Below are 20628 nucleotides of genomic sequence, written 5' to 3'. Positions count from 1 at the left end.
CCAAGTAGTACCCTAGTTTTGAAAAATTAAACATAGTGCGTATTTTTTGATTTTATGGCTAACTTTTATAATGGTACCCTTTCCATTTTTTGATTTTATGGCTAACTTTTATAATGGTACCCTTTCCAGCCACTAGCTTGTCGCTGCCCTACCTAGCCTCTACTGTCCTCTCTCTGAGATCCCCAGCCCCCCACATTTGCTGGCAAACAAAACCCTCCTGTGATGACGAACAGATCCCTAGCAACATACCCCTCCCTCTTCCTCTTTCCATTGCCATCCTTGCTGGCGACCCCCAACCCACCCCCTAAACTCTAAACCTCTTGTCACAATCGATCAACACCACACAGCTCAAAAATCAACAAAATTACTCCAAAATTACTTGCAAAATTCGTCTTACTAATCAAGCAAATAGGAGGTAACCCCTGAACCCTAAACCTCTTATCACAATCAATCAACCACCACACAACTTCAAAATTGACAAAATTATAGGAGTTATAGGTACGATTGCGGAAAACATGAATCATATTCATCTAGTACCTAATAACAAGATTATGAATAACATATAAAGAATTAGAATTAATACATTTGTAGCGTGATTCCACGTGTGATCGAACAAGAAAGGGAGACAAAGAACTTCAAACGAGATTCCTCTACTTGGTCCACGGGCACGGATTAAGACCTCCACTAATGCTAGTTAGTTGCAATTGAACCTTTCAATTGACCTTCTAAGGAGAAGAACGAGCAACGAACCAACCACGAACCACCACACGCGCCACTAGGGGTGGCCGGCCGTGAGTCCAAGGGGGAGGAGAGAGAGAGCTGAGGGTTAGAGAGAGAGTGAGAGGGTTTTTGGGATTTGGTTGCTTGGTTCATAATTAACTATTAATTGTTATGTCATACAACCCTAGGTATGTATCTTATTTATAGATCTCATCTCTAAATAAGAGTCTATAACAAAGCCCAAAACCTAACTCCAATCTAATTATGCTAGCCTAATTCAATTCATGATTAGTTACTTGCTCACGAGACCTACAAATGGGCCTCTAACTTGCTTAACCCAATACCCTTGTGCGTGATCTCATAGGATCCATTCTACTATGCTTTGGATTATTTGACTAGCTCAAAGATCATTGATCATAGTCTAGCAACAGATCATGACCCAAAGAAAGAACTTATTATCTCCATAATAGTGATCCTTGATATATTTAGTAATTGCACTTATCGCAAACATAACTCCTTCAAAAATAACTCCAAAATTACTTACAAAAACTGACTAAAACCATCATTAATCCGTCTTAGCGACACTAATCAAGCAAAGAGGAGGTAACCCCCAATTTCTGCAACACTAAAATGGTGACCACTTTTTTTTTTTTTTTTTTCTTTATATATTATTATGGCCCTATTTAAGAATTTTATCCCACTTATAACTTTACATAACTAGTTAGTTAAAGTTAACTATGATTGGACTTTCAGTCCATTAAACATATGAAACAAAATGTGTCCAACACTGTCAAAACTAAATAAGATCAAGATTGATTTTGTATGATCTTGTTCTCTTCAATCAAGCAGAAATATCTAGAATGACCGGAAGAAAAGACCATCTTTACAAATATTGGGATTACAAATCTACCTAGCTAGGAATATAATCCACTAGAGGCATGTCACTACCTTCCATACTATACCAAAATTTTAATGTCACGCTAATAAAATTGTCTACATGAAAAATGACTAGACAACGCAAAGCATACGAAAGGCATTCTAAATTCTCGACATTTATTCTTTTCGAAGAGCATCGATACCAATCACCAACTACAGGAAAATATGAGTGAATAATAATTGAATACAATAGCAAAAATATTAAAGTTAGTGGAGCCTTTAAGAGAATCAAGCAAAGCATAAAACATACGGCAGAAGATAAGGAAGATATGAGAAAGGGCATCTTTTTATTTCTTTAGGAAGAGAGATTATTAGTTGGTGAGTATTAGTGGATCAAGGTTTTGTTCATAATTCTAAAGTTTTACATAAAGCAATAAAGCTTCACTCGATCACGCATGATATTTCTAGATTAAATGATCCCTTTTTTCTTGAGTATTGCCTCGTTTTATAAAATATTATTATCATTATTATTATTTTTTTTGAAAACATTATTATCATTATTATTATAGTTAATGGAAACGACAAAGTGAGGTATCCCTATCCCTACTTTATAAAAAGTAGAATCTTGCTCTTATGAATAGTGTTGTGACAATTATAACCTCAAAATTGTGTATTTATGCATTTGCCCCTATTTAATATTACAAGATTTTTTTTTTAATATTGTATATCTTCTCTATGTTATTACGTACTTTTTTATCTTCACATTCAATCGGTTAAATTATTGGTTTCAAGTTTCAACCACAAAGTCACTGACAATCTTCAAAGGTATATATTTTTCAATTTTAATTTCAATTGTTTTATAAGGTTTTGATTTATTTTAGATTTTAAGGTATTATCCTTTTTAAATTTTAGGGTCTGGGTATTCATCTATTTTTCCTAAATTTGATTGGATTTTGAAAGAAAAAAATATAGTTGATAATTGAAGTGAATGGAGAACCAGAAACACTATAAGCGAGGGAAATATACCAACTTCCGAGCACTAACCCATGGAATCCCCTCATGTCTCTTTCTATTCTTTCAATTTGATCATTTCATGAATATTTGCCAGTGACTTTGTGGTTTGTCCAGTTAAGCGCTACCACAAATCCGATCAAAAGGTACTTTAATTTTTTCCCTATACGATTTTTTAGGATTTTAATTTATGATCTTTAGATTGTACTTTAGTTTTGATTTTGGGGATTGTAGAATTTTACAAAGGTGGCTTTCAACATTGATATTAGATTCATTGTTATGAGATGCAAAGGGCATCTTAATTTCGATTATAATTTTGGGATTAAGAGCGTAAAATGAGAGTCCACAACTTTAAAATATGCAATTTTTCAAGGTACATGTTTTTAAAGGGAGTAGAATGCCTTTGTGCTTAGGCTCTGGATGTATATTCTATATTTGAAGGAAAGGAGGTGTGAGTAGTTCTCTTATCAATCCTAATAACCTACCTTAAAGGTTTATTGTTACTTGTTAGAAGAGAAGATACCTCTTTTCTGGTGAGTTTCTGATATGATGCATCCTAATAATGATATATGCTCTGCATCTAATGAGTATCAGTTTAATGATTTACTATATTTCTTTGTATTGTTGAGTTGAATTAAGCTGAGCTCAAGCTTGCCTGCATTGGATAACTCAGCTCTTCTTACATTGGGTTTAATTACATAGTATTAAAAAATAAAAAATAAAGCCCCTGGACCAATATACAAAGAGAGGAAAAAAAAAGCTACTCCGTATTTTATTATTTTGGATTTTTACATTGGGTTCAAGCTACCAAACTTTATATTAGATGATCATATTAGACTTAACAACAATACTAAGTATAAATGTACGTTGCAATGGACTTGAGCAAAATCCAAACTGAAAACTAAAATTTAACACCTGAGAGTCCTAACTACTCATAGGGTACCCAAGAACAAATTGATGCAAAATTTCATTATTCCTCTGTTTGTTTCTCTTTGTTTTTCAGTTTGTAATATGTATCAAAATTTTATTCTAGAGAATCATCTAGACTCTATAAGAAAAGCATGTAAATGCTATTTTTTACTCTTTAAAATACATAAGAAATGGTTAAAGATATATGATTTTGAACTTAATAGTGGATTATTAATCTTTTTAAAGGTTCATTGTATTAATTCTTATCAGTTTCAAGGTATTTAAAGATTGCATAAGACATTTTACGTGCAAAATGCTTACTAATCATAACTATGTACAAGCTAAAATCTTAAGTACAAAGACAAGCCTTGATAATTTCTCCGCATTGGCTAGCCATGTCGCGCGCATCGCGCGCGTTGGCCACCCTAGTTAGAATTAAATATAGAAAATTAAGAACGCGTAATTTGTAGTTATATCAAGTAAATAAAGATATATTTATAAGATATGTTAAAGCAAATAAGAACAGAAAAATAATTTATAAGACCAAATTTAAATGTGTGTGAATGATAATAATGTTTGAAGATCTTTAGATTATTTGTAACATACTCTACATGCAAATTCGCACATCTTTTTCTTAATTATATTAACACAAACAAAACAACTAAAGTCATACTTTCACTAATATTATTAAGTGTTATCTTTAACTAATGTGAAAATAATAGTGAAATATATAAACATATATAAATAATGAAGCTAGCATACTTTGGAATTTGTTATATATATCCGGGTGCACCACCGTACACCCAACTAATCTAACATTAGTTTTAGCTTTTCATTTGATGATCGATTAAATGGAAAATAATCATCAAACTGAGAACAACATACTCATGGGTATACAGTACACCCGAGTGTATATAACAATCTCTCAGCTTGAAACTCTGTATTATGCATATATGATATTAGCTAGTTTTTGAAAGTGGTGCATTACTGTGTACATACTTCCTTCGTTCCTTTCTTTCCCTCTTCTTGTGTAAGTCCATTATTACAAGGAAATACTTTGTGCAATTTTTACTCCATTATATTACAAGAGTGTAATTTTTTTGATAATATATACCTGTGCATTTTTAAATAAACTTCTTTTTCCTACTTAAAAAGTATAAAATGTCCCACTTTTCACTAACCTCCCCATTATCATAATTTAAGGGAATGAAGGGAATACTTAACGAGGAAATCTAGCAAAATCACACCTACAATTTAACAAGTAGTAACTTAGTAGCTAAGGGTTGATTTAGTCAAAGGGTAAGAACATTATTGCATATATAAAAAGGCACCTTGATTCCCTACTCATGAAAAAGCAATAACAATCAAGCTAAGTGGAGATTCATTTGCCTTTCTTTTCCTGCGTCCTTTCTTTTTACAGCATATTGGACCATATAAAATATACTCCATACTTCCATTATCACACTACTAGAGCTTAATATATAAGCACAAATTAAAGCAATCCCAATAAGCACCTACAAGGGTACAACAACCCCATCAACTCTAAAGAGACACCCATATAACTCTTCATATACTAATTCATCATCACCTAACATATTTTCTTTGCTAACGTTGTTACATTCACAAAGCTCCAACTCGAGAGCTAGTATAAACTGAAACAACTCCTTTACTAGCTGATCTGATACAACTATTTATTAGTACGTGGTAACAAGGTATTACAAATCATGCACAGGTTGAGTAACACAGTAATAGGTTTCCTAAACCTATTTACTCTCCTAGCATCAATACCCATCATTGGAGCAGGGCTTTACATGGCAAAGGACAGTACTACATGTGAGAATTTCCTCCAAACTCCGCTTCTTGTAGTCGGCTTCATTGTCCTCATCATTTCCCTAGCAGGGTTCGTTGGTGCATGTTTTCACGTAGCATGGGCTCTATGGGTGTACCTAGTGGTCATGTTGCTACTCATCATTGTTTTGATGGTCATAACCGTGTTCGGTTTCGTGGTTACGAGCCAAGGGGGTGGTACTCAAATCCCAGGGAGGGTTTATAGAGAGTATCACCTACAAGATTACTCCCCTTGGTTAAGGGCTAGGGTTAAGGACCCTAAGTATTGGAATAATATTAGGGGTTGTATTTTTGGGTCTAAGACTTGTGCTAAGGTTGCTACTTGGACTCCTGTTGATTATCTTAGAAATGATATGACCCCTGTCCAGGTACTCTCTCTTAGCCTTTTCATCTTCCCTTACTTTTTGTTTGATGTCTCCTCCGTCATATTAATTTAAGTGCAACATTTTTACTTTTATGCTTATTGAATGGATTTTACTGTTAATATCATCATAGTCTACAATTAATAACTACTACTCCGTATAAGAATTTAGAAATATGCACTAATAAAAATTTATCAACATCTTACATAACGATATTTTATCTTCTTAAATATCACCAAAAGTAGTTAAAGTAAAAAAATGAAAAATTATTATTTAAACTTTAGGCGGTATTGATGAGGTAGAATAAGTATAAATGGTTGAAATACATGTATAATTCTTTTTGATATATTTGCATTTATGTTAGAGATTGAAAAAAAAAATATATATAATATTTTGGAAGTTGGAGCACCCAAAAATTGTACTCCGTAATTATACTTTGTCTAAATAATCCATATTCTTATTTTCAAAGTTGAAGAAAAATATGTAGAAAGCCAGAATTTTTTTATAAAAAAATTATTAAAAAATCATATTCAATTTTATAATTTTATTTACCAGGCAATGTTTACCTACCTAAAAAACTAAAATATTAAGCAATGGAAAACCATGCAAAATTGCAAATACATACTTTTGCTCACTAAAAATCCAAACAAATTAAAAATAGTAATGATCATAGAATCATCTTTCTTACAAATTAATTCCATAAGTTTACAACTTAGCTTATCCGTACTAATCTTCATCACTAAGTAATTAACATTGTGTTATTTCAAATATCTCCTTTTCTAGTAGTAAGATAAGCGAAGCAGCTTTGTTGTCTCCTTTGAAAGCAATGTTTAAATAGGAAAAAAGATATGGAGAATTTCTTTTTTGCTTTTATCATTGTAAGTTGATGAAAAGGAAAGATCACATTATAGTGGATTAGAGGGAATTAATTCTTAATTTCTTTTGCATGGTCCATCCTTTTACTTTTAAATTGATATTCATTTTGCCTTTGTTGCAATTTGCAAAAGATATTTTGTCTATGATATAACATAATCCTACTTTTTCCTTATAAATTTTACTTTATTAATCTTTAATTAGGAAATTAGATGGCTTAAGTGAACTAACTCGTACGAAAAGATTACTGATCAAAGTTACTTAATCTTTTTGAATAATGGCTAACTAATTCTTGAATGAATAATAATTTTGTATATATGTAATGCATCTTCATAAAAAATAATACCGAGTGAAAGTTTTAGGTTAGAAAACATAAATTTTCAATTCATGATTACTTGTTTCATTGTTTTTGGCTTGTTCATATTTACTGAACTAAACTGAAGTGAACTAAACTGATGGGAGCTGAACTGAACTGAACTGAACTGATTGGAGCTGAACTGAACTAAGTTGAAATGAATATTATTATATCTTTAATTACTCATAATTAAATAATTTTAACAAGTTTTTCCAAAAAAAAAAAAATGATAATAAAATAAAATAAAATAAAATAAAATGTAACAAGGGTATGTAAAGCATCATCTGAAAAATTAAATTATAAACCATTTGGTCATGAAAAGTGAACCTTTTAATATATACTAAAATATTTATGCGACTACTAATTTTTTTTTTGAGGGAATGCGACTACTAATTTGATAAAGGGAATGTATGTATTTTTGTACAGTCAGGATGTTGTAAGCCACCAACATCGTGTACATACGGGCAAGATCCGGTTATGATGGTACAAGATCCGGATTGCTACAAGTGGAGCAACGACCCGAATTTGCTATGCTACGAGTGTGATTCTTGCAAGGCTGGAGTACTCGAGTCCATAAGGAGGGATTGGCACAAATTGTCTGTCCTCAATGTAGTTATGCTTATCTTGCTCATTGGCGTATACTCCATTGGTTGTTGTGCATTCCAAAACACCCGTCGGGCCGAAACCGATTACCCGTACGGCCATAACCGTATGACCAAAGTCCGACCCAGATGGGACTTCTACTGGTGAGTTATTCTCACAATGATTTAATTTATTTATTTATCTTACTTTTAAAATGTTGTCTTTAGATATAAATTTGTACACAACGGGTGACTTTCCCTGAATCATATATATCTCGTGTTTTTTTTTATTTATTTTTATCACTTACAGATTTCTTTTGACCATATATAGGTAAGATTTTGTTTAATCTTTCATTGGTTTTTAAATTTTAATTTTCTTTTAACTTTCATAAACTTTATTTATGTTTGTTTTTTTTTTTATTTTAAGACAACTTTATTTTTGTTAATAAAACAACTTTCAATTCTTTTCAGGTGGAGATGGTGGCGTGATAGAAGAGAGCAGCTTTGGTAGACTAGTATTTTTTTTTTTTTTTTAACGTCTTTTTTTGTTTTAGTTTGATGGAGCCAAAAGTGGTGTTATTTTCCATGTTTGTGCATGTTCTTGGTTCCTCTTTCTTGTACAAACGAAGGGTCAACCCTTTTTCTCCTGCTAAGCTTGTATCTATATATTTAGATAGGGTTGTATCAATATTGGCTTATGGATACGTTTAAAAGTTTTGTAGAGTGACGGAATTTGGTTATTTTATCTTGAGTTTTGATATCATCAACTTAAAAAAGGTTACATTACAATAAACATAAGGTTTAATAAGTAATTACTCGGTAGATCAAGATATGTCACTTTTATAACAATTTTACATTCGAAAAATTTTCTTTATAAAAATAGGTATACGTGTATCGACTTCTAATAATGATAAATGAACACTATATAGTATCTTGATGAAGAGAATGCCACTCAACACCATCTTAGCTTGTTCAATGATTCAACATGTATATGGTCTTGCGATCTAGTTGATTGTATACAAATTATGTACAATTTCCTTTTTCTCCGAGAAGGCTAGGAAGCAGCACTTATATGAAGTGCAACCAAGGAAGCATAAATACCATCCTTAATACGAATCAGATTTTCATGCTTCCCTTTCTCTGCAACAACACCATTTTTTATCACAGCAATCGCGTCAGCATTCTTTATGGTGGACAATCTGTGAGCAACCACAACAGTAGTACGGTTCACCATGACTTGATCTAATGCATCTTGCACTACCCTCTCTGATTCAGCATCAAGCGCGCTTGTAGCTTCATCTAACAGGAGTATTCTCGGATTCTTTACTATGGCACGTGCAATCGCAACTCGTTGCTTTTGGCCTCCTGATAGTTGTACTCCTCTTTCACCCACAACAGTATCATAACCCTACAACATAAATTTCATTTAAGATCTTAATTTTTGTACTAATACGAAGTATAATCTTGTTCTGCTAGTAATATTATTTTGTAACAGAAAAAAATCAGTACCTGTTGCAAACTACTGATGAAATCGTGAGCATTTGCTAGTTTTGCTGCTGTTATAATTTCATCCTCAGTTGCATTGCCTCCATTTCCATATGCAATGTTAGCTCGTATCGTTTCATTAAACAGCACAGGCTCTTGGCTTACAAGGCCCATTTGTTGTCTTAACCACTTTAATTGAAGCTTTTGAATTTCAATCTCGTCTAAAGTAATACAACCAGAATCATGATCATAAAATCTTTGTAACAGGGAAATGACAGTTGATTTTCCGCTGCCACTTTCTCCAACAATAGCTACTGTCTACAAAATCGATGATATAAATTTAATCAAAATTTTTTATAAAACATATTGTTTTGTATGATTTTAAGTTGCATTTGTTTTCAGACAAAAAAAAAATCTGTAGTAAGGAGTATACCTTTCCAGCATGAATTGTCAGGCACAGGTCTTGAAATATCTGGACTTCAGGTCTTGTTGGATATGTGAAGCTGACATGTCGAAGTTGAATTTCACCCTTGACATGATCAATTGTCATCCCAGATTCATCACCTGAGTTTATCTTAGACTTGCGATCAAGAATCGCGAATACAGAAGCAGTAGCGCTCTTAGCTTTGCTAGTATCCGGAGCCAAAGAGCTTGTTTGTGATATTCCTACTGCTGCCATTGCAAGTGCAAAGAAAACCTGCAGTAGTATAAGATTTGTCAGACATGTAAACTAGATATATTACTTGAAATGTTTGCATTACTAGCCTAGGTTAATCGATGTCCTCTCACAACTTTATGCATTGATTTCTGTGTCACTTTATGATTTTATTTTTATTAATTAACAAATAAAAGAAAATCAATCTATTGTGAGAGGAGATATGTTTATAGATTTATCTCAGAGGTCAACTTGAATTTTCCCTTGCTTACATTTTGCGAGCAAAGGAGTTGATGATTAGTGAAGAGATGTGTACTTACTCTGAAAACATCAGGAAATGTGGTTTTACCATGGCCAACAAGTTGTGCTCCCGCGTAAAAACAAATGCCATACACACCAAACAGGAAAGCAAAGGCTAACCCAAAACCCACCCCACTGATCAATCCTCGTTTTATACCAGCTTTTATAGGGGCTTCACATTTCTTTTCATACAATCGAATTATCTTCTCCTCTGCACAGAAAGATGCAACTGTTCTGATACTCCCAACTGCGTCGTTAGCAACTTGGCTAGCCTCCTCATACTTTTTCTGTTGAATAAACAAAAGAAAGAACAATAAAAACAATTCTAACTCTCAGCAATTTATACTAACAGAGAAAAAAAATGAAGAGTGGACCTTAGCATCAGCACTAAATCCCTGCATAAACTTTACTTGGAGGTAACCACTGAGTCCAATGAGAGGGATTAAGACAAGGACAATCAGTGATAGAATCCAGTTTGAGAGGAAAGCGATTAGCAAACCCGATAAAGCAGAGGATATATTCTGAACAAGCAAACCCAATGCATCCCCAACTAAGGCACGCACAGTTGCAGCATCAGCTGATAGCCTTGCACCTATGGCACCACTTGAATTCTCGGCCTCATCAAACCAACCAATTTCCATGTGTACTACTCTTTCGAAGCATAATGTTCTTATCCTTCGTATCAACTTACAACCAGCTACGGCAAAGAAATAAGTTCTAGCAGGATATGATATCAGTGCTCCTAACCCAATGACTACGAACATAAGGGCCCAAAACCTTGAGTCCTTTCTCAAGATATCATGTGGTTTGTAAAACATTTCAATCGCACTAGCAAATACTATACTAAACACAGGAAATACTGCGCCGCTAGCAATTGCAGATAGACATCCCAACACAAGTACTGGGATTTCAGGTTTGTTGAGTGAGGCCAAACGCTTGATAGAAACTTCTGATTGCTTTACAGCAGGTGATGACGTTACAATGTTTGCTTCAGGGTCTGCTGTTAGTTCAGACACTGCTGTGAAAGACTCGTCGTGAACACTACTTATCCTCCCTGAGGAACCTTGGCTTAAAGATCTTAATGATGATCTTCTTTGACTAGATTGACTCCACATTTCTCTAGCATCTGTTGCTTGTTCTGACTCTTTTTTCATTTCTTGTAAGCGTATTAGTTGAGAGTACGCCCCCTCAGGATCGCTGAGTAATTCAGAGTGCATACCTGAATTGTGTCAACAAAGCAAGCAAACTGTCAAGATAATTAAATAAAAAGACAAACAAAAATAAAATGATTTACACAATTTTGTATCAAACAACAGGTAGAAGCTAGCTTGCCTTTTTCAACCACCTTTCCTTGATGAATGACAACAATTGTATCAGCATTTCTTACTGTACTCAAACGATGGGCTACAATAATAGTCGTTCGATTTACCATAATCCTATCTAATGCTTCCTGCACAATCCTCTCAGATTCTGCATCAAGTGCACTTGTAGCTTCATCCAAAAGTAAAATCCGCGGATCTTTCAGAATGGCCCTTGCTATGGCAACCCTTTGCTTCTGCCCTCCTGACAGTTGTGTTCCATGTTCACCAACCAATGTGTCTAGTCCCTACAAGTTTAATTTCATCTATTAATTGAAATGAAATCGAGAGACTAATAGAAATGTAAAAGGACTAACTAATAGAAACTTGAAGATCGAACCAGTGGTAGTTTATCAATGAACTTAGCAGCATTTGCAAGCTCAGCTGCTGCTCTTATTTCTTCAATTGTGGCACCATCTTTCCCATATGCAATGTTCTCTTTGATCGACGAGCCAAACAACACAGGCTCTTGACTAACTAACCCAATCTTTTGCCTAATCCATCTTAGTTGATATTCTTTTATGTTAATTCCATCAATCAAAACTTCCCCTGCTTGTGGATCATAGAATCTCTCTATAAGACTGATCACTGTCGATTTACCACTGCCACTTTGCCCTACTAAAGCCGCGGTTGTGCCACTTGAGATACTGAGAGAAAATCCATTAAATATTTTCTCGTCAGGTCTTGTTGGGTAACTAAAATGAACATCTTTAAACTCTATATCTCCATGAATGTCATCTAGTACTTTCCCATTGGGATCAAAAGGGTCAATATCTGGCTTTCGAGTAATGGTCTCGAACATCTTGTATGCTGCTGCTTGGCCTGCTGCAAATTCCGTCATGTTGGGAGATGCTTGCCCCAGTGACCTGCATCATGTTCAAATGTAATACATTTTTATCAAAGAACGAAAATCATACAATAAGATAAATGTGATAACAATATATATCAAGGTGCATGATAAGACATCATTCAAAGACTAAAATTGTGGACTTACATAGAACCAATAATGACACCAATAATGACATTAATGACGTCGCCACCAGTGTAATCTCCATGGAGAATCCTCCTTGAGCCAAACCAAATGGCTAAGGCATAACTGCTAAAGATTACAAACGTCAAGACACCTAGTCCTACCCCTGTAATAACGCCTTCTTGTATACCTGAAGTATAGGCACTTGCAATTGCTTTATTGAATTTTTCAATAGCTTGTTTCTCTCCTGTAAATGAGGCCACCTAAAGAAGAATTTTGTTAAAATTCATGATCACATAAATGTACAGATTAGAATATAACTAAACTGTAATTACAGAGAGAAAAACATACAAATTTCCATATAATTCATGGAGAAACTAATTAAAATCCAACATATATACTCACAGTTCTTATTGAGCCTATAGTTTGCTCTACAACAATTGCCGCCTTTGCATAAGCAGTTTGCCCCTTTGTAGCCATTCTCGAGAACATTATGGTCATGAATGCACCCGCACTTGCAAGAAATGGTATTACCGACAGCATAACAAGAGTAAGAAGCCATCCTTTGATGAATGCAACCACAAATCCTCCAAAGAATGTTGCTATCAGTTGTATAAATTGCCCTACCTAAAAACAGATAAATAAATTATAATATTAATCATTTCAATGCAGTTGTTTAGCATCTTGCTACAAGAATCAGATTATCGATGATAATAAGATAAGAGCTAAATATGTCACCTTCTCCCCAATGGCATCTTGTATTAGAACTGTATCGCCGGACGTCCTACCAATTACTTCTCCGGTAGTAATTTCTTTGTCAAAGAAGGCAATGTCTTGTCTTAGTATAGTTTTTAAGTACAAATTTCTCATTCTGGCTGCTTGTCTTTCTCCGGTAACCATCCAACAAGCTACCTCTGTCAGAAAACAAATTAAAGATGTGCATTAGCAAATGTGTTACGTGTATACTTAAAACCGGAACATATAAAAGAAACAAGGGGAGCTCTTTGAGTATCAAAAGCACATAGCCTAGTTTATCATTTTAGATTACTCGAATGAATGAAGGTTCATCCAAGAAGATTTTCCCAACAATCTAATAAGGCATTATAGTTGCTGACTTTCAAATAATAAAAACAATATAAATTGACAGCAAATAATAAGATAAAAGGATTAACAAGCTTACGAAGAAATGCAGCTACTAAAGCTCCAATAGCCAAGTAAGCAAAATTCAGAGATACCTGCAAATGTCAATGGTGAGCACACTTTGCTATTTGAAGCATATCAAACGACAGATGCAGAGTGCAGAACAATTTGACTGTGCAAACCACCCGTTCAATTAATTTTGTTCATAAATGGTGTGAACACAACTATTCATGAATTTGTCACAATATATTGTGGAATGAAGGTGTTTGGTTTGATCATAAAACGATATGGATTTGGAATATTGTGTAAAACTAAGATTGCATTGTTCTCGAACTTGATTCTTAATACCATGAGTCTGATTTGGATCACCTTTTTATTTACTCCGTATTTATTTATTTTTATGCTAAAAGTATTGAAATGAGACAACCCCGCAATATAAACACATGTTTATGAGTAATGAGACAACCCGCAATACAAACACATGTTTATGAGTCCTTTATATTAGGGGTTTGAAATAAGGATTTAAAAATCATAAAATTATCAACGAGACACATGATATGAGTTTTAATTATTCAATTCTAATTAAACATGCATGTCTCATACTTTTAATTCATGAACCAAACACCCGATAGTAACGATGTTCGAATTGAGCTGTCACATTCCTTAATACAGTACACACTCCTTCCTAATTGGAATATCCCTTTCCCTTATTCCTAATTGGAATATCCCTTTCCCTTATGAATATGAGGAATTAGGAAAATTTGACAAGCAATAATTTCAACTTTTCAAGCACATTGAATAATAACATTTGGGAAATTCCCTGTTTCTCATGGTGAGAAACGAAATTTGTTTGGCATTTTCGTAAATAAATCAACAACTTTTTCAGTATTGTGGGCTTCACAGTCAAAAAAGTTGAATAAAGTTGTTGATTTATTTACGAAAATGCCATGTAAGAAACAAAATTTGTTTCTCATCATGAGAAAATGGGGCATCCTCAATAACATTTTACCTTAGATACAGCATGGATGACATCCTTGGTATTCTGATTTTGGCCAAAAGCATTAACTAAGTCACCCACAAGGATTGCCATCAAGGGCATAGCTACACCATTTGCTATAGCACCAATGGAGCCAACGATCATCAATACCTTATCAGTAGAATCGGCGAAAGCAAAGAGTTTGTAGAAAGGGACTTTGTTACTAGTCTCATTAGTCTCTCCCTTTTTGCTTTCATTTTCATTCGGATGTGTTGCATCCAAAGCCGACGTTGTTGTCTCATCAACTCCGTTATTCATCTTGTCCATATCAGTAACCTATTCCAAAGACTAGAGAATTGAGGGCTGTCCTTGGCTCTTAGCTAGTTACCTGGAATATTCATAAGTAATAAATAATGAAACGTGACATGCATGTATGCATGAGATCCATGCTGGATGATGATGGCCGGATGAGAAAAATGGTTTATAATTGGATTTTCTTATACGTCTTATGTAATGCCTCGACTTTTAAACTAAGGCACTAGTATTTAGATTTCTACCTCTGTTTCATATTATTTGCAATTTTGAGGTATTATTTGTGAGTTATAAAATATTACAAAGTTGCAAATAATATGAAGTAGAGATAACAGTATAGTAACTAAAACCTATGGTGCATCACATGTTGTACCTTTTTTAAGGGAGATACAAAGCGACATAATAAGCTCATAGTTATCTAAACTAGACTATTACTTCATAATTTCTTGTGTTCATTGAGCTGTAACTAGATACTTGATTGTGTGTGTTTGTAAAGGTTAAAGAAACTCAGTATGGTAATCAGTGAGCTTATTATTATGGTTTGGCAATTGCAATACCATGGTATATTGGTATGTCTAATGGAGGAAGATAATCGGGTAAATCTATAATTGTTGTGAGTAACTTTAATTTAATTGGTGGCATGGGGAAGTTTTTCACATTTGGCAATTGGCAAACAAGTTTGACCATGGAAGACTTGCATGGAATCAAGTCACGTATTCCATAAAACTGTACTTCCAGTGTACCGTTCTTAATTTTTGGTTTATTTTTTTTTTATTATTTTTTATCGTGGACTCAAAATACATCAACCTTAACAATGTTACTATGTATTCTCATTGATTTATAATAAGACAAATATAATCATTTGAAATTTTCATTGATTTCTTAGGATATAAAAGTTAATTTTCAGAAAATCTACATGTACATTTTAATAATGATACATACTTAATTAAAATTTAAGTACAATTTTATGTAGTCAAACATATTTCTATGAGACCCTGAAAAATGAAAATACTGCAAACAAAATAGGACAGAGAAATATGTGTACCATATTCAGATATTCTAGACTTTTGTAGTGTTTTAATGTTTACATACAAATAACTTTTGATAAACAATAGTCATACATGTAGGACAATTAATCCGTACATGTGCATTACCTTACAATAATATTATAAAAATAATACACTTGGATAATAAATTTCAAGTGTACTCCGATCCGGTCAAAAACACAAGTATAAGTAAAAGTTGGTTGTTAAACTTAGATGATCAAGTGATGTGATCAAAGAAATAATATTGAATCATTCCGAACATAAATAAGTAAGTTTAAGATTAAATAACCTACATGTTCCTTTCAATGTCATATCAAGATTACAAATTTTATAGAAAAAAAGTTTATGATATATATTAAACATTAGTTTATTAGATATTTAATCGCTTAGCTTATACGAAGTATATATATTGGTATTTATAATGTATAAGTAAATACCATGAGTTGGCCGCCGGTTCTAGCCTAAACCCCAAAGCACACGGATTAAGTTGGTCAATTCATCATCTATGAGCTAGTCAACAGCACCTTAAGACAAATTTTACTCAATGCAACTAGTTTAAGGGGAAAAAAAATCACCTATGATCATGAACACGTAAGATTGGGAATATAGCTCCCGTTGTTTTATTGAAATCGGAAGTTACTAGCTGCTTTTAGTAATTTCTCTGTAATAAAAAAACCATTACCAATTATGAACGTTTTTCCACTTAATAAAAATAACCAGTAATCAGATAATAATGTATGTAATACACATAGTCAACCCAACCGCCCCAGCCCCACCCCCCCCCCCCCCCCCCCCCCCCCCCCCCAAGAAAAAGGAATACCTACTTCAAATTCAAGATCCTAAACGGCTAAACCTGATGGAATAAATCTCCAATAGCCCAAATTGGGCCATATAAATAGTTAATAACCACACATCTTCCTATAATTATGATCCTAAAAGGCTAAAACATAACTTTAGGAAAAATAATTTCAAAACTTTTTTTAGGATTAGAACAAGATACTCCGTACAACCTATTTGCATATATGAAGTATGTAACTCTTGCCATCTCTTAGTAATTAATCCTGTATTCCTACCACCAATTCTTTCTCTTTAAAATACAAAAAAAAAAAAAAAAAAAAAAAAAAAAAAAACACTACCTTGAAATTAAAGAAAATGGCTTTCTGCTTCTCCTTTTTACAGCAACCCACGTTTCTGAGTAGACTTTCATTTTTCTCCCATTTTCTGCCTAATTTTATATTGTTTTCATATATACTCCAAGTTACCTTCTTTGATATGCTTTCGATGTTTATATCTATGTTTTCTAGTACTCTTTAATTGTTATGATGGTCCTTATATATGCATGACTTTCGTATATAATTTTTCAGAGGAGGTGCTTAATTTAATATTAGTCAAACATTTTAGTTATATAGTAAGGTATTACAATGAGTTATTTATTGAAAAATAATGTTATAGTATTTGTCATGCGACTTTAAGACTTGTGGAGCAAACTTTTAAATCCTATTGGCTAGATTAGCTAAGCCTATAGATCAAATTCGATTTGCTTGGTCAAAAATTAGACCAACACTGAAAGGAGGTGATTGATATTTATTTATTTTTACGGAAATTTCACCAAATGTCCATGAGTTATTTTTTTATTCACCAAATACCCATCAAAACTTTTAAATTCACCATATACCCCTTAATTTAATAAAAATGTCACCACATGCCCAAATGACTAACGGACGTTAAACTCCGTTAGTCATTAGGGTTAAATACACCATGTGGTTGGATCTGATTGGTTTTTTCTAAAAAATTATTTAACTAAATATTACAATTAAAAAACTTAATAAAATTTTCAAAAAAAACAAAAAAACTTTCACCCCAACCTGCCACCTTCTGCCGGCGAACCCCAAGCCCGAACACTTCCCTACAACCGCCACCCGCCAGCCTCCCCACTACACCAGCGTCGCCCCTTCCACCAACCCCGCGCTGGTGCTCGCTCATTCCCCGAACCACCGCATCGTTTTCCCTCCTTGCTTTGAATCGCAAAACCCCTCACCGAAAATCCGGCAACCATACCCAAACCCCTTTGCCGGTAGCCCAATCCCTTCCCCCATGCCGTTGCTGCCAACCTAAGTCGAAAACCACCACCTCGAACATTAAAACCCCAAAATCGAAACCCTAGGTTTCAATTTTAGGGGTTATTTATTTGGGGTTTTTGATTTTGGGATTCGATTTGGGGGTTCATGGGTTGGAGATGGAAGGGGGAGGGGGATTTGGGCTCGCCGGCATAGGGAGGGGCGATATCGCCGAAGGGGGGAGGGGTTTGGACGACATTGGTGGGAAGGAGAGGAATTTTCGAGGGTAAAAGGGAGTTTAGCGAATCGTGGAAGGGTGGTTGGGTTGCGTCGCCGCATGGGCTGGCTGGGATGGTCATCGACGCGGTGGTTCAAGGTTGGGTCGCCGGCGCAGTGGGGACAAGCTGCTAAGACTTGGGTGGTGGCGGTGGTAGTAGGCTGGTTGTTGCGGCTGGGTTGTGGAGGGGTGGGGTTGGCTTTTTTTTTTAAAAAAAAAAAATTAATAAATATCTTAAAATCTTATTTATTGAAAAGACAACCAATAAGATGATGCCACGTAGCATACTTAACCCTAATGGCTAACGAAGTTTCATGTCCGTTAGTCATTTGGGCATGTGGTGACATTTCTATTAAAATTCAGGGGTATATGGTGAATTTAAAAGTTTTGATGGGTATTTGTTGAATAAAAAAATAACTCGGGGGCTGTAGACACCTAAAATGTCTCCCCAAAACCAAACCCGATGATGAACAACCTTTCACCGCAATTATTGGTCGGGTTGAGTATTTAATATTTAGAGTGCTTAAATTCATGTTTCCATACAATACATTTCATAAACCAATCCATTTCTTAGCTCATTTCCCTACACCATAACTTATTTTCCACTTTTCGTGTCCACATCGCAAAACCGAGATAAACTGATTTTTTGGTCTTATAATTTTGATCCAATTATTATTTGGTTAGATAGGACTTTTAATAAGCTTTCCAACAATATATCATAAGCCCAATTCCGATTTAAAGTGAAGAAGATATGAGCAAAATACTAAACTCAACCCAAAACCGACACCCTTCTACTAAAACGGTAATATCTTAAATTCTACAAAAATTTGACTTGTTTCTAATTGGGTTGGAAAATAGACTTGATAAACTTTCCAATGATATATTATATGCCTTATTCTGAATTACGGATCAAAAGTTATCATAATTTTAAAAACTGGAATTTCCTCGCATTAAGCAAAACTACCGTGTCACGGCGCCTGATGACGTGGCGCGACGCCTGGTACCGTGACACGGTATTCTTCACGTGTCACGGAGCTTTCCCGTGTTTCTTCCGCATTCCTTTTCTCACGCGCTTATGAACTTGGACGCAAAAAACTTAAATGTCCCTCGTCACTCCATATTTTGCCGCGTCACTCCATATTTTGCCGTGTCACGGTGCATATGGAGTGACACGGGAATTTCTCGGGTTTTCTCCATGTAAAACCTAAAACGCGTTTTATCATTTTAGGGCTGCTAATTCACAGCGTCACACTTTTTTTCCCTGTGTCACGGCATAGTTTGCCGTGTCGCGGCAGTGCTTTTTAGGGTTTTTATCTTTTTAGGGTTTTGTGTGTTCCCTCAACTCATTTTCCCTATAAATACCCCCTCCTTTCTACAGTTCGGGGCACCAAATCATTTTCCCTTCTTCTCTTTTACACCAAAAATCATTCTCTTCTCTCTTCCTCTCATATTCTAAGCCTTAAACCTATTGTAACACCCCCGATTTACTAGCTAATAATAAACAATAAATAAAGAAAAATTAGACAACCTTTAATAAAATTGCGGAAGCATACACCTAAATCGGAGGTATCACCGCCACACTCAACAACCTGTCAAGTGTTAAGGCTTACAAAATCCCAACTGTATAACTCAATAAATCTAGGTGAGCTATTTATACAACTTTACAAACTTGTTATAGCAAACTAATCGATCACTTGATCTCCTTTAGCTACGATCACTTGATCAACCTGCTTAAACAACTTGACTGCTCACCATTAAGGACAAATTCCAAAATAGATCGTCGCAGGGCCACCATAAGAAAAAGACATGGCCGCAAACACAAATAGCACAATAAAACAACACACACGTCAACAAAAGATGAGTAATCACCACATATCATAATACAAAGTATAATAGGATAATCAACATTAATATCTCACTTAAACAATGTAGTTTAGAACTACATTACACCCTGTACTCTGAAAATAACCTTTAACAACTCAACCTCGAATAATTATACAAACCTTTACTCAATTAACTCATATAACCCATAAGTGTGCCATGCTCGTTGCTCTATACCTAGCCTTGGACATGGGTAATTCGAATAAAACCAACAAGTATAAAAACTTGAATACTCCCAATAACCAGAAAACACCTTGAACTAGACCACATACGGGACAATTCCCACTATAGGGGACCATAGAAAAATAAATATAAATAAAGATTGTACCTCATTCTTAACTCATTATTATCATCTCCTTACCAACATGCCAAGGACTAAGGTTTATAACGCCGAGCCTCAAACCAAGAACAAAATAATAATTCTCAACCTTTTGATCTCATACATTGATAAAATAATAATTCACAAATTAATTTATAATATCTCAACAATGGCACGGTTCCCAAATAACATAACAATTCGATTCATAAATATCTCAACTCTTAGGGCAATAAAACTAATACCCAAATATAATCAACTCACAACCCAAAAATAATATTCTGCATTAATAACTCTAAAACCTCGATAAAACAATACTC

The 20628-nt window shown here is 34.3% G+C and overlaps 2 protein-coding genes across 2 annotated transcripts; one reads left to right on the top strand and one right to left on the bottom strand.

Moving 5' to 3' along the window:
• Window positions 1-4901: 4901 nt before the first annotated feature.
• Window positions 4902-8298, top strand: LOC145629014 (tetraspanin-6-like). Its single transcript, XM_081681481.1, has 3 exons — window positions 4902-5732; window positions 7381-7700; window positions 8007-8298. Exons 1-3 carry the CDS (start codon window positions 5241-5243, stop codon window positions 8044-8046), a joined length of 852 nt encoding a protein of 283 aa, XP_081537607.1. The 5' UTR covers window positions 4902-5240; the 3' UTR covers window positions 8047-8298.
• A 131-nt stretch (window positions 8299-8429) lies between these two features.
• LOC145629013 (ABC transporter B family member 11-like) lies at window positions 8430-14746 on the bottom strand. The gene is made up of 12 exons (XM_081681480.1): window positions 14453-14746; window positions 13484-13538; window positions 13042-13217; window positions 12709-12930; window positions 12328-12566; window positions 11674-12199; window positions 11308-11581; window positions 10350-11194; window positions 9996-10262; window positions 9454-9717; window positions 9045-9338; window positions 8430-8943 (listed from the first exon to the last, which is right to left on the bottom strand). Exons 1-12 carry the CDS (start codon window positions 14744-14746, stop codon window positions 8590-8592), a joined length of 3810 nt encoding a protein of 1269 aa, XP_081537606.1. The 3' UTR covers window positions 8430-8589.
• Window positions 14747-20628: the final 5882 nt, after the last annotated feature.

The sequence above is a fragment of the Chenopodium album genome, chromosome 4, assembly GCF_948465745.1.
Source record: "Chenopodium album chromosome 4, dcCheAlbu1.1, whole genome shotgun sequence".
Classification (NCBI taxonomy): domain Eukaryota; kingdom Viridiplantae; phylum Streptophyta; class Magnoliopsida; order Caryophyllales; family Amaranthaceae; genus Chenopodium; species Chenopodium album.
This window is presented reverse-complemented; position numbering and strand designations above follow the sequence as displayed.

What these genes read in the sequence shown, in the direction of transcription:
- LOC145629014 (XM_081681481.1), top strand. Translation starts at nt 5,241, where the DNA reads ATGCACAGGTTGAGTAACACAGTAATAGGTTTCCTAAACCTATTTACT. An exon ending in ATGATATGACCCCTGTCCAG is followed by an intron (nt 5,733 to 7,380) that starts GTACTCTCTCTT and finishes ATTTTTGTACAG; the next exon opens with TCAGGATGTTGTAAGCCACC. An exon ending in CCCAGATGGGACTTCTACTG is followed by an intron (nt 7,701 to 8,006) that starts GTGAGTTATTCT and finishes AATTCTTTTCAG; the next exon opens with GTGGAGATGGTGGCGTGATA.
- LOC145629013 (XM_081681480.1), bottom strand. Translation starts at nt 14,746, where the DNA reads ATGGACAAGATGAATAACGGAGTTGATGAGACAACAACGTCGGCTTTG. An exon ending in GGTGTCATTATTGGTTCTAT is followed by an intron (nt 12,200 to 12,327) that starts GTAAGTCCACAA and finishes AACATGATGCAG; the next exon opens with GTCACTGGGGCAAGCATCTC. An exon ending in TCATCAGTAGTTTGCAACAG is followed by an intron (nt 8,944 to 9,044) that starts GTACTGATTTTT and finishes TTTATGTTGTAG; the next exon opens with GGTTATGATACTGTTGTGGG.